Raw genomic sequence first — 14,696 nt, forward strand, 5'->3', positions numbered from 1 at the left:
ATGGGCCATGGGACAGAGAGGGAAGAAATTAAAACATAGGAACAGGAATGGGAGAATCTAAGAAAGGAAAAATGTATCTAGAATACAGGGCAGAGAGAGAGGAATTAAAAAATAGGGACATGGAGACAGACAGAGGTGGGGGGGGTAGGAATTGTGAAGTGCTAAAGGGCAGACGGGGAGAAATTTAAAAAATTGGGATAGGAAGACAGACAGATAGATGGAGAAAGACAAAACTAGTGATGGACTGCAGGACAGAGACAGAGGATGAAAAAGAGGGAACAGGACAGAAGCGCAGAGAAAAAAAGAAACCAGAAAGGTAGAATGATAGATAAAGAGGGGGACTTGGAAAACGAGAGAGGGAGAGGTGCAGAGAAGCAAAAAAAAAATTACCAAAGTGAGAGAAAGAGAACGAGGGGGGGCAAGGAGGGACCAGGACGCAGAAGAGGAACTACACGGCCTCAAGGCTCCAGCACTCACCGCAGCTCCCGCTCTCAGAGCTGCTGGAGAATTTCACAGTTCGGACGCATCTTCGTCTCTCCCTCTCTGTCTCCTTCCTCCTCTGTAGCTGCGGTCACTTGACTGTCGTCCACCTGAGAGAATAGATCAGTGTCTTACAGCTCTTACAATACGAGGCTTACCAGATACATAGCCTCACACGCACACACTCTGCGTGGCTGTAGCATGCTTTCGGTTACGCGTACAGACGTACCATGCGGTGCATGTTGGTGATCAGATCTGCCGAGAACTACGCTAAAAGGGATCCTCCCTCACCTGGTGAGGCAAGCTGGCTCCTGCCTGCAGCTGGAGGCAGCTGCCAGCTGGATCCTCTTTATTTTATTCTTCAGCTGCTTTACCTTTTTCTGGCCTCTCCAGCTTCAGCCGCAGCAGCTCCTGCCCACAGCCAGTAAGCGTCCAGCTGTCCCTTTTCGCCCATGCCGCTAAGAGAATGAGGCCAAAGGCGACCCACGCAAACCTGAGCCAGACGCAATCAACAACATCCCCGGAGAGGAACCGACGACCGAGAGAGAAAGAGCAAGCAACCATTATCCACAGTGATGACTGTAGCTCTCCTCAGGCAGGAACCCCTCCCTCTGCAGGAGCTCCTGGAGACACCGCTCTTTCCCCAAACTGATGCTAACGGCACCTGCATTTATGGACAATAACGCATATTCAACGGCCAGCTTGCTGCCATGAGGACAGGGTTTGAGGGCAATCTGTGGCTACGGGACAGGCTTCAAGGGAGGTGCTGAAGCTAGAGACAGCTGCAGGGGGTGAGCAGGGCTGGAGGAGTTTTCTTGAGTTGGGGAGGCACCCGGCACCTTTTCCAGGGGGTGGGAAGGCCTCCAGGTACCCAGGGGGGTGGGGGCAGCCATCTCCTGCACCTCTTCCTGCTTCCTCTCCACCAGGTACAAAGGACTACAAGCACAGCCGTGAGAGCAAAGGAGACAGCAAGTGTTTATTCGTTAATGCGTCTAAGTTCCAGGAGTGAGTCTGCTCTGGGGCTCGGTGCCTGTACCGAGACAACTCAGCAATCATTACTGGAGCAGCAGATACAGAGAATGAAAATACAGCGAAGGGGAACAGGATAGAGGAATAGAAAGAAAAAAATAAAATGAGGGAGAAGGACTGAGGAGCAGAATGTAAGATACAGGGAAAAGGACAGTGAGATGGATAAGTTGATAAAAAAGGAATGAGGAGCTCTGCAGGGACGCGGCGAAAGAGAAACAGGGTCAAGGAGCAGAACAGAGGCAAAGAGAGAGAAAATGATGAGCGCGGAGCAGAACAGATGGATCAAGAGAGAAATTGAATGAAAGAAATAAGGAAGGAGAGAGAGGGGGGAAAAAAGTTAAGAAACAAACCAGAGGAACTGAGGGGGAAAAAAGAGACAGACATATCAGGACAAAGAGAGGGAGAATGAAAAACTGGCACTGGGCTGCAGGATGACAAAAAAGGCCAGGGAGCAGAACAAAGGGGAATAATAGGACAGCGAGCTGGGCAGGGGGATATAGCAAGAAATGATGGGACAAGCAGGGTATGGAGATATACAGACAAAAAGTTAGGGGGAGGATGGAGAACAGAGAGAATAAGAGAAAAAGGACAGGGAGAGGGGCAGAGATGGAGAAAGAACCATTAGAGACAGAGAGAGAAGGAGAGCAACAGGACCGAGACAGAGAGATGGAGAAAGAAAGAAAAAGCAGTGATGGGTAGCAGGCCAGAGGGACAAGGAAAGAAAGGAGGAAGGACAGAGGGATATAGAAAACAGATGAAGACAGGGAGCCACAAAGTGGGATACTGCGAAAGAGAGAGGGACAGGGAACACAAAAAAAACCAGGGATAGACAGGTGAGGCAATAAATAAGAGGAACAGGGAGCAGCACAAAGGGTCAGAGAGAGTAAGAGATGAACAGGAAAGAGGACAGGGACAATGAGAAACAGAATGAAAAAAACCAGCAACAGAGAGCAAAACAAAGGGATAGAAAGAGAAGGAAGGAAGGAGAGAGATAGGAAGGCAGGGACACAGAGCAGCACGTACAGGTGCAGAAAGGAAAAGAAAGCCAGGAAACAGGCCAGAGAAACTGCACGGGGAAAAAAGAGACAGATGCAGATCAGGACAAAGAGATGGAAAAGGAAGAAACGGCAATGGGCAGCAGGACAGAGATAGAGGATGAAAAAAAGGAGGATTATTTTCATTCAGTTTGGACACAATGTGATGCTGCAAAACAACAAGGGTAAAAGCATAATTGAATGTGCACATATGTGTTTATTAGGGTATATTTATGTATATATTTACTCACATATTCCTCCTTTTTCCCTATAACCCAGATTTTGAGGCCGAAAGCAGAGAAATCCTGGCAGGCTTGGGGTCATTTGCGACGATTTGGTGAGGAAATAGTACTCGTCGTACCTTAATTAAAAGTCGACGAGTCCTCAGTGTGATATATCATCAATCTCAACAATAAAACACCCCAGGTGGGTACAAAACACAACTGAATTGTGATTGTAAAAAAAAAAAAAAAAAAATCACTTTTTTTTTAAGCAAGATTCAACATATCTTTATCAGGGCATTCAATTGTGGCTCCTGTGCCCCTACTCTGCTGTCCTCCCGCCTGAACTTAGAAATATGAGAATTAAATATTGCCATTTTCCACCCAAAATGGGAAGGACCAGGGCAAGGCATGACCCAAAACAGCCAGAATTTAAATTAACTATTTATTTTATCCCTTTTAACTGTTTATTTTGCCCCTAAGAACTATTTTTTTTAATTAATTATTACCCATATCAAAAACCAATTCTGAGGTTTATTATGAATTTTTAGGGTTTGAGCCCTACTATTTACTGAGAAAAACATCAAATCCTTAAAAAAAAAAATGGAATTTTAGCTCACTGATACGTGGGAGCATTTATGCTCCCCTATAGGTGCCGGCGGGGCTTATAGACAGTAGATGTGCAACGGGAAGAGGCTCACCCTATGGATTTTGCTGCCAGGGGAGCAAGGGGCTACCTCCAGTTGGCAAGGGCCATGCCCACCACGCATTCGCTCAACTGTGGAGAGGGGGGTGGGAGGGAACTTTGGACCCCCAGAACAGCCCACAGACCCCCCAAAATCCCCCCAACCACCACCCCAAACCCTACCCCTGTTCCCCCTAACCTGTCCCCCCAAAACAGACCCCCACTCCCAAAACAGACCCCCAACACCCCAAACCATCACCCCCACCTGACCCCTGACCCACCAAACAATCTCCCCGTCCCGTGTGCGCCCCCAAATCATCCCCATTCCCCAAAACTGCCCCAGCCCTCCCAAATTTCCCATATCCCCCTTGCCAAATCACCCCCATCTGCCCCCAAAACTGGCCCCCATCCCTCTACACCCTCCTATGCTCCCCCAAATGCTCCCTGCCCCCCAAAACCATCTCACCCCCCCAAATTTCCTATCTCACCCTTCCCAAATCACCCCCACCCCCCAAAACCATCTTTATGTCCGCCAACCGCCCCCTCCGAAATTTTGTATCTCCCCCTTCCCAAATCATTCCCAAAGCCACCCAAAACCTGCTCCCCCCCCAAACCAGCCCACCCCCCACCCCCAAACCAGCCCCCGTCCCCCCCACCTTGCTTGCAAAGCGCAGGGAGGTGAAGGACTCAGTGAATTTCTCCTCCAGGGGAGCGAGATTCACTAACACCAATCTTGAGGATACATCGCGGTGTCAGTGGGGTCCCCCAAAACTCCCAGCCCCCCAAAATACCCCCCCAAGCCCTTCAATCACATCTTGGCAAAGCCCCCCAGGCAGTTCTGCAGGAGGTAGGTCAGCCTGCTGTTGCAACAGGGGACATGGGGCTCCTGCGGGGACCCTGGCAGTTAAGGGGAGGGCCCTGAGGACCCCCACAAACCCAGGGCCCTCCCCGTACCTTTTTGGCAAGGGCCGTGATGACTTGCCCCAGGGTGGAGAAGCTGGCATTGATGGCCTGCGTCTCGTGCAGCTGCTCCCCACCTGACAGCAACTCGTCCAGCTGTTTGCTGCCTGCCAGGTCCACCAGGCTCAACACCGCTGTGGGGGGAGAGGAGGGTCACCCCAAAAACAGGGGGGCCCAAAAAGGGCTCACCCTAAACCTGTGGTCCAAAAAAGGGGGCCCCAAAAAGGCTGACCCTAAACTGGTGACGCCAAACCTGTGACCCAGAAAGTGAGACCCCAAAAGGGCTCACCCCAAACTGGTGCCCCCAAAAGGGAAACCCCAAAAAGAGTCACCCCAAACCCATGGCCCTGAAAGATGGGCCCCCCCAAAGGCTCACCCCAACTAGTAGCCCCAAACCCATGGGCCCCAAAAAGTGCTCGCCCCAAACCAGTGCCCCAAGAAGAGGGACCCCAAAAGGGCTCACCCCAAATTTGGGGCCCCAAACGCAGGGCCCCAGAACAGCTCACTCCAGAAGGGGGGTCTCAAAAAGGGCTCACCCCAAACGAGTGGCCACAAACCCATGACCCTGAAAAGGCTTGCCCCAAACTGGTGGCCCCAAAAGGGAGGCCCTGAACCCATGGCCCCAAAAGGTTCACCCCAAACCCGTGGTCTTGAAAGCAGAGCCCCTAAAAGGCTCACCCCAAGAGGAAGAACCGAAAAAGGGCTCGTCCCAAACCAGTGACCCCAAACCCATGGCCCTAAACGAGGGGCCCAAAAGGGCTCACCCCAAACTGGTGGCCCTGAACCCATGGCCCCAAACCAGTGGCCCCTAAAGGTTCGCCCCAAACCAGGTGGTCCCTACCCTAAAAGCTCACCCCAAACCAGTGGCCCCTCAAGGGTGTCTCCCGCAAAGGCTCACACCAAACCAGGTGGCCCCAAAGCAGCGGCCCCTAAAGACTCATCCCAATCCAGCAGCTCCTAATGGGTGGCCCCTAAAAGCTCTTCCATAAAGGGTGCCCCTGAACCAATGGCCCCTAAAGGCCCACCCCAAACTAGTGTCCCCAAAGCAGTGACCTCTAAAGGCTCACCCCAAACCACAGCCTCTAAAGGGTGGCCCCCCATAAAGGGTCCCACACCCCCACTCGCAGGCGCAGCACAGGTCCCAGGCAGTGTTGGAGCCCTGGATGCAGAGCTAGAAGACGCCACGGCTGCAGGATGAGCCGTCGTTCAGGGCTGTCTGGGCCACCGAGTGGTTGGTGGCTGCCGTCTGCAGCAGCCCCAGCACCTTGCGGGGGGACACAGATGCCCCGTTACCCCCCAAAACCACCCACACAACCAATCTGAGCTTTAAAGGGGGGAATCAGGGTCCCCCTACCCCCTCCTTGGAGGCGACGGGGATGCAGCACAGGTTAGGGACATGCACCTCCTCGTTGGCCTGCCGGATCTCCAGCTTGGCCCTGCACTTTGGCCGGCCGGCCAGCAGATCCCACAGAGATTTGTTGTAGATCTCCACAAAGCTGGCAGAGAAACCATACTGCCCGACAGCATCACACCAAGCCCCAAAAAACCCAGAAATGCCCCCAAAATGGAGTTAACGCTTTGGTTTTGGTTTGTTGGGTTTTTTTTTTTAACTCACTTTCCAGCCTTTTTCTGCCAGCTCCCAGGCGCCCTTGAAGACCTGCTGCACTATGCACAGGGTCACACCTCTGGTTTCGGGATCCAAGACATTGTCTCGCTGCTCGTGTCCCACATAAGACTTGGGGGGTGTAAAAGGAGATTTTGGGGGGTCCCCAACTCTGCCCTCACCCCCGGGGCAAGTGGGAGCAGCTAAAACCCCGTTTGTCCTAAAAAAAATCTCATTGAGCACATCAGAGGGGGACTAAGGACAGCTGAGGTGTTCGTTAGCAGCAGAGACACCCTCAGCCCCTCAAAATAGGGGTAAGCGACAGGGAGACACCCCCAAAGCGACTCACCTCCCCTGCCTTGGAGAGCACCAGAACTTTGTTGTCCTTCGGGGGGAAGTAGAGATGCTCCAGGCCCTTCTGCTGCTGCTGCTCCTCCTCAGGCAGCACTAGCTACACATTACAAAAGACACAGATGTTGCCCTGAGGAAGGAGAGACACTGTTATTTTAGCGGTACAAGGAGGGAATTCAGATGGTTCGTCCCCCACCCAACCCCCCCCGGGCTTCACCTTGAGCTCCTGGACAAGGTTATGGAGATGTCGCCGCTCCATCTCCAGGCCATGGAGCTGCTCCTCCTGCTGCTGCCCCAGCCGCTGCTCCTGGGCAGCTGCCTGCACCCACAGCTTGGCTGCCTGTGCTGCCTGCCGCTGCACCGTCTCCTCCGCCAGCTTCAGCTGCGCCTGCCAGGAGGGAAACAGCAGCAGTTGCAGTGGGGGAGGTAAAAAACATCCCCAGTACGGGGGGAAACCAGCCCCGGGTGTAGCATGGGGCAAAAACTGAACCTGGTGGGGGTGAAAAAATGAGCCCCCGTCATGGCAGGGGGTGAAAAGCAACCCCAACAGGGTGGAAAATCAGCCTTGATGGGGGAGAAAACCAGCCCTGGTTGAAGGGGCACGGGCAAAAAACAGCCCTGGCAGGGTGGAAAACCCCAAACCCCCGGGGGGCCTCATGGGGGACTCCAAAAGTCAAGGGGGAATAGCAGCAGTGGGGTCTGAAATTAATGGGCAGAAGAACATAGGGTTTGTCCCCAAAACTGGGAGGTCCCCAAAACCCCAGGAACCCCAAAAACCAAGGGGAAGCAGTTGGGGAAGAGGAGCAAAAATGGGACGGGAGGAATAAAATCAAGGTGGGGAAGAGATGGGGGGAATCCTTGAAACTAGGAGCAACACCAAAACCACAGGGGGGTCCCCAAAACCCCAGCAGGGGTCGCTGCCCCCTGAGGGAAACCAGAAAGCCAAAGAGAAGCAGTGGGATGGAGGAGTGGAAATGGGGCAGCGTGGAGTATGAAATCAAGGCAGGGAGGAAGTGGTCAGGGTCCCCCAAAACTGGGGGGGAGGGGGGGGTGGCAAAACCCCAGGGGTGTCCCCCAAAAACCTGGAGAGCATCACTGACCCATGGCGGGACCCCCAAAATTCAAGGGAAAGCAGCAGGAGGCAGGAGCAGGAATGGGGCAGTAGGGGGTAAAATCAAGGAGGAGGGGAGATGGAGGGGTCGTCAAAACCTTGGGGATCAGGAGGGGATGCCAAAATCCAAGCAGAAGCAGTGGGAAGGACAAGTAGAAATGAGGTGGGGAGAATGAAATCCATAGGATCCCCCAAAATTTGGGGGGGCTCAACATACCCCAGGGGCCCCCAAAATGCCCCCATCAGGACCCGAACAGTCTAGGAGAGGGGGGGCCTTGAAACAGGCAACAGAGATTTAGGGGCCACTGGTGGGAAGGGGGGTATCCCTGGAAGTGAGGGGACCCCAAAATGGCCCTAGGGTGGCTCAAAATGGCGAGGGGAGAAGCTCCTGGGGAGGCCCTGAAACCGCTCCTGGGGGGCTGTAAAACCACCCAGGGCGTCCAAGCTTAGAGGGGAGCCCCAAACCTGGCAGGGGGCAGGGCTTAGACCCAGGAGGCGGGCTCTAGACCTGAAAGGGGTGTGGCTAGAGCCAGCCCCACTCCCAAAGCCAACTTGTGGGGAGGATCTCTGGGTCCTGTTTAGAGTTGAGGGGGTAAAAATCTTAGGCGGGGGAGGGACTGGGGGGTATGGGGGAAGGGTTGGAGGAACGCAGACATTCGGGGGGGATGAGTGTGGGTGGGGGAGCAGTACCTCTTGTAGTAGGTATCAGTGCGCCCACACGAGGTCCCAGATTTCCATACAACTTTCTGCCACTTCCAGCCCGGGCCCAGGGCGGGGCAGTCCTGCCAGCCCTCTGCCATGCTGCCCGGGGGAGCTACTGCGGAGGGGATGAGCAGCTCCCCCAAACCCCCCAAAACACCTACTCCCGCCCACCCAAAGCTACTGCGAGGGATGCAGGCAGCACCCGAAGCCACACCACCTGCCCGCAGGCCCGCCCCGAGCACCCCAAGCCACGCCCCCACCTCGTAACCCCGCCCCAAACACCCAAAGTCACACCCCGCCCCCTCACCCCAAGGACCCGTAGTCCCGCTCCACGCAGGTGGCGCTGAAGCCCTGCCCCCTTTCCCCACACCACGCCCCCAAACTCTGCCAGGCGCGCGGCCAGCGCGGCTCCTCCTCCCCACCAGTCCCCCACAAAATACTGCCCCGCCGCCACACCAACACCCCCCACTGCCCACACCCACATGGATTCCCCCAGCCGCCCCTCCCTCGCCCCGGTCACCCGTAAACTTCACCTCCCCCTCACTAACTACCCTCTCCCCCCAAACTGCACCTTTCCCTCACAAACACCCCCCCTCCACACTAACTGCCCCTTCCCTCACACACGTGGACCCTTAAACAGCCCCCTCGCTCCTCGGACACCCCCAAACTCTCCCTCCCTCACACGAACACCCTCCACAAACTGTCCCTGACCCACAAAAACACCCCGACCAGGGGCCTGCATCCCGCCCCAGCCCCACTCCCCGGCCCCCCTAGGGCACGCAGCCCTCCCCCAGCCCCACTCCCCAGCCCCTCTAGGGCACACAGCCCTCACGCCCCCCCCAGCCCCACTCCCCAGATGCTCACAGCTCCTCCCCTGCCTGGAGCCCCCCAGTACCGCTCCCCGGGGCCTGCAGGACCGCCCCCACCCCATTGAAATACCCTCCGCAGCCAATCACTTCGTGGGGTGGGGAGCGAGCGAGCGGCTGTGCGGTGTTAAGCTACCTGCTGAGTTGAACCACAACCATCAGTTCCCCCTGCACCGATTTCAGTGAATGCAGTTTCTGAAGCTTTAAACTGAAGTTAAAGTGAGGCCCAGCAGCGGCCCCCCGGCCAACCTCCCCCCTAGTTTTACTACATGACATGATACGCTCTGGAATATCCCTTGGGTCAGGTGGGGTCAGCTGTCCCAGCTGCGTCCCCCCCCAAACCCTTGTGCACCCCCAGCCTGCTCGCTGGCAGGGCAGGGTGAGGAGCAGAACAACCCCGGTGCTGTGCAGGCGCTGCTCAGCAGGAACTAACGCAGCCCTGCGTCATCAACGCCCTTTGCAGCACAAACCCAAAACGCAGGAGGAGGGAGAGTGGGGTGGCAGTGGGGTGCAGGGGAAAGCCTCGCGTGGGAAAGGGAGGGGCAGACATGAGGAGGGGCATGCGTGGGGATGACCTACACCAGGGGGTCTAGCCGGGACAATCCACAGCAGGTAACTCACCTGGGACAACCCGCAACCGATAATCCGTTCCGGATAACTGACCCTCACTGGATAATCCACACCAGATAACCCCGAGCGATGCCCCTCAAACCGCTGGTATTTCACCCCAAATTGGGAGGTTTTTTGCTTTTCCATAGTATGAAAATTGGGCTTTTTTTCTTTTCCAAAATATTCAACTTGGAGGATTTTCGGCGCTTTTCCACAACATAAAAATTGGTGATTTTTGCTTTTGGTTTTGTGCATGAAAATGGGGGTTTTTCTGCTCTCCGGCTGCACAAATCCAGGTGGATTTGGCTTTCCTGGGAGCTCCAAATTGGGTATTCTTCCCTCAAATTATGGTTTGTTTTTTGTTCACCCCCCCCCCCGCCCCACCCTTGCAGACCCTGAATCAGGGGTTTTGTGGTATTTTTATGCCACAGCGGCAGGTCCCGCTCTGTATGTGCACAGCCCCGCAGGGGAAAGTCCCCATTGGGGGAACTGGCCCCAAATCAGGATGGGAAAAGGCGGTAAAGGCGAAGGGGAAAGGGGCAGCTTTTGAAAGCGCTTTTATATCTTCAATAGAGAGGTATTTCCAGTGGGAGGGGGGAGGGGCAGCGGGTGGTGTCAATTTTTTACATCCTTTCTGTAAACAGGGTTTCTTTGCATGTTAAAAACCTTATCTATCACAGACATTTACATTTATGTGTCTATTTACACATACATATACATGTATTTAGGGAACATATTTGTTTCACTTTTCCTCCCCCCTATTTCCCACTTTCCCCCCCCCTATTTCCCACTTACTACACATAATACCTATTCAGACTATGAATCTGTTTAGACTCATGTATTTTGACACTTAAATATCTTTATAGACTTCTCTGTTTACACTTACATATATTTACACCTGTGTCTTTATAGACTTAGATATCCATTTACACTTATACCTATTTAGACTTAGATATCTATTTACATTTATATATAACTTCTTATATTACATATATCTATTTAGACGTACTATGTAACAGGTTCTCTATTTCAATGCCTCACACATATATTTACAGTTTTTAAAAATTTTTTTAACACCCCCTGCTCCCCTCTCCATGAATTTTCAGGCATTTTTGGGCTGGACCCCCTTTTTTGGGGGGGACCCCCCCATTCCCCACTCACCTGCTCCTCCACGGCATCATCACCCCTCGGGTGATGTTGAGGTGCCCCAAATGAGATCATCACCCCCCCAGACCCCAAAACCCCCCCTTTTTTTTCACCTCCCCAAAAAGGCACAAACCAAGGGAAACGGCCCCAACCGGCAGCTCGTTACTTTAATAATGCCATTTACGTATGTACACACGGACCCCCGCCAAAAAGGGGGGCTCTGCTAGAAAAATAAAGGAGGGGCGGCCCCCCCAAACGGTTGCAGCCCCCCACAGTCCCTGTCCCGCAGGCTGGCAGCTGGCCCCTTACCCTCAGCACGTTTAACGACCGGCAGGCAAACCTGGGCCGGGGGTCTCTCCTGAGCACCACGGGACGCTTACAACGAGACATCTGAAAAACAAAAATCCCAAATGGTATTTCAGCATATTAAAAAAATAGCACCGAAGGCAGCAGAGGAATTCAGTCAGGATAAGGGATAGGGTAGTAGTTGAGCTAAAGGAGGATGCTAGGCAAACAGGACAGCTCGAAATACAACACGTCCTTTAAAAGCTAGAGCGATTCGAACGCTTAAAATCAGCGTTAAGACTAATTGACACGATTTTGAACGCGTTCTTAGCAGAGAAGTAAACACTCTCGCTGGTGTCGGAAAACGCCTCATCCCTTCCTTACAGCACCGCTGCAGGGAGATAACCCCGTGAGGCTGCAGGACAAGGGTGTACCGTAATCAGCATCTACGCTCACGGATCCGCCGCCGCAGCTCCAGCCCTTGCGCTGCTGCTGCTGCTGCACATCTCGCTTGCTTGGTCGATAAAGTTGAAAGTGAAGTGTAAAACTTTGAAGAGTAAAATGAAAAAGAAATAACAAATCTCAGCAATTCATTTTATGCTAAAAAGGTGTGCATACGTTTATCTACATACAAGAAGATGAGTTATACCATAAAAGTATTTGATTTTCCTTTTGCATTAATTTAAATTGCAGAGCTGTGAATTCATACCGTTAAATTATCTATCTCTACAATACACAGCTATCATTTGACTGGGGTTTTGCGTGTGTTATGTGACTAGGAAGGACGCCTGGCCAGCTGCGCCGAGACTGATGCTACCAAACTGCCGGGGAAACGCGCCATTGAAAGCGAGACAGAAATAAAGTACTTCAGAGCACTCGGTCAAAAGATTGGGAAAAAACCCCGTAACGTTCAGTTGCCTCTCTTTTTAAACATTTAGAGCAACTACCTAACTGCTTAACTACACCTAATAAATTGTATGCTACAGCTATTTGGCAGTTGCAGTTTAAACAATGCAAGTCAGTTTGGAAATTATACAATTTTAACTTTCTTTTTTAAAGTTTCATTTATGATAGAAAAATCAGTGAGATAAGAGATCCCCCATATGGTTTTACTTTTTTGCGGGGCAGCATGGAGGGTATGGTGGGGAATATCAAATCCCCAGTGCTGTAATACATAAGGCTACCAAAAAGGGTTGGCAGATTTGCTAATGCTTTTGGCTGTACCCAAGCATGCAGAGGAATGCGTTTTTATGATATCTCAACTGTTACACCTGAGAACCAAAGATCAGCGATACATCGACTATTGGAAGACGTGCTGCGCATGGGCCTTTGGAAGGAAATCGACTTACTCCTTTTTTTTTTTCTAGAGAGAGTGAAAAGTCTCATTGCTGATGACTTCTACTGCCAAGTACATCATCTCTGAAGATCCATTCTGATGGGAAGTTCATAAAAGGCAACTCCTTTGAATGAGAAAGATTTCCATTTTGGAAAATCTCTTTCCAACCGAAGTCAAAATTACACACTGTAGGTTAAGGAAAAAGGACATTACGGAAGCAGTAACTCACCAAAAACACATCAGGACTCTCTGTCGCTAGTTACAAGGCTGCTAACACTTCTTGGGGAAGCCTGGAAAACACACCGAAGCGACGCCGATTTGTCCCGTTTTGTCCACGTCTCTTCTTTGACCTTGATTGCTTTTAGCACAGATGCTAGTATCTCAGTAAGGTTTTCGAGTACTACTGTAAGGTATTTTAAAAACTTACTGATCGAAAAAGCGTAAAGCTTTTTTTGTGAAAACAAAGTCTGTTTCTCCTGAACATCCGAACTCTTACAAACGGTTCCTTTCCTCTTCTAGTCCAACATTATTTTCACAGTACCCTTTAATAGTAAGCACACAGAAACAGAAGACTGTGCTTTCAGGAAGAGAAAACAGACGGAGGGAAGCAAGCTTTGCATAGGTGTACCATGCTCCAGAACAGACCTTATTTATTTTTAGTATTTGTGTTAAAATATTTCACATTAAAAAATTATATAGAAGGAGAGTTGCCACATTCTTAATGTTAACTGTAAAGTCCATACTACAAGCACCTTAGGAAAAATGCAGACACATATCACAGACGTACCTTGTACTTGCACACCGCTATGGATCCTTTGCATCTGTCTTGTACTTTCACGGCAGAAGAAAGGGAGACCGCGGCGAAATGGTGGGAGTTGACATTCTGCTGAGAGGAAAGAAAAAACCCAAACAAAAAAAAAAACAAAAAACCCCCAACGTTTAGCACAAAGCTTCCTTTTCTGTGAAGGCTATAACTGAGTGGAGGAAAAACTATTTTGCATCATCTTTGGTACAGTTGTTGATACAGGCCACTAGAGCTTTTGCATATTTTAGACAACTGTGCCTTTTTTTTGGCTCATTGGCAGCTTTAGTTTTGCTAGAACTCACTTTCCTAGAGACACGCAGGTGACAGACACAGATACCAACATACATTTTCTCAAGCCTAAGTATAGCCGCGATTTCCTCACCCTATACGTCCCAAGTTGAGTATTTTTGTTAAAGAGTACAGCAACCCATCTGTCCTCGCGAACTTCGCTGCAAAAGACGAATCCTTTTTTCCAGGCCGTTTCTCCAAACAGTCAAGATCTTTTAAAACTGCAGTTGTGCCACCAAACCTGCTCAGGGTCCTTCCCAACCTTCGACCGTCATTAGATTTAACAGGCACACGCTCTATTCCGTCTTCCAACAGCAAAAATACATAACGCACTCAGACCCCAAGCGCAACCCTACGGACGTCCACACACAGCTCGCTGTTTTGATGAGGAGCCACTGAGCACCCCTGCGAGCGCAGCGGGATCATGCGAAAGATCAGTGTCCTGGTTTCGGCTGGGATAGAGTTAATTTTCTTCCTGGTAACTGGTATAGCACTGTGTTTTTGATTTAGGACGAGAAAAACGTGGATGACACGCTGATGTTTTAGTTGTTGCAAAGTAGCGCTTACTCTAGTCAAGGGCTTTTCAGCTTCTCATGCCCTGCCAGCGAGAAGCTGGGAGGGACCTTAGCCAGGACAGCTGACCCAAACCGGCCAAAGGGATATTCCATACCATATGAAGTCGCGCTCAGTGTATAAGCTGGGGAAGCTGGCCAGGGGGTGGCGACCACCGCTCGGGGACTGGCTGGGCATCAGTCGGCGGGCAGTGAGCAATCGCATTGTGCATCGCTTATTTTGTATTTCTTTTATCATTATGATTATTTCCCCTTCCTTTTCTGTCCTATTAAACTGTCTTTACCTCACCCCACGAACTTCACTTTTTTTTCCAATTATCTCCCTCATCCCACTTTGGGGGCAGGGGGAGTGAGCGAGCAGCTGCGTGGTGTTTAGCTGCCTGCCGGGTTAAACCACAACAATCAGTTTCACCTACGCCAGTTTCAGCGAATGCACTTTCTGAAGCTTTAAACTGAAAACCGTATCTTGACACTTCGCCACGGTAGAAATGATCCGTAACTAGAACTCCACAAAAATGCAGTAACACAAATTGCAAACCCACAGCAGCGACAGCTTCAGAAGTATTTCGACCGGGAGCAAGGGAGAAAAACAATACAGTTTCATCTCACGCAC

The 14,696-nt window shown here is 51.6% G+C and overlaps 1 protein-coding gene across 1 annotated transcript; it reads right to left on the reverse strand.

Annotated features, from left to right (window-relative positions):
• Positions 1 to 1,358: 1,358 nt before the first annotated feature.
• Positions 1,359 to 3,649, reverse strand: LOC142077354 (uncharacterized). Its single transcript, XM_075139415.1, has 2 exons — positions 3,466 to 3,649; positions 1,359 to 2,904 (listed from the first exon to the last, which is right to left on the reverse strand). Exon 2 carries the CDS (start codon positions 2,688 to 2,690, stop codon positions 1,731 to 1,733), a length of 960 nt encoding a protein of 319 aa, XP_074995516.1. The 5' UTR covers positions 2,691 to 2,904; positions 3,466 to 3,649; the 3' UTR covers positions 1,359 to 1,730.
• Between the last annotated feature and the right edge of the window lie 11,047 nt (positions 3,650 to 14,696).

The sequence above is a fragment of the Calonectris borealis genome, unplaced genomic scaffold, assembly GCF_964195595.1.
Source record: "Calonectris borealis unplaced genomic scaffold, bCalBor7.hap1.2 HAP1_SCAFFOLD_227, whole genome shotgun sequence".
NCBI lineage: Eukaryota > Metazoa > Chordata > Aves > Procellariiformes > Procellariidae > Calonectris > Calonectris borealis.

Bases quoted from the DNA above. Each gene is read 5' to 3' on its own strand.
- LOC142077354 (XM_075139415.1), bottom strand. From the start codon at position 2,690: ATGAAAATAATCCTCCTTTTTTTCATCCTCTATCTCTGTCCTGCTGCC.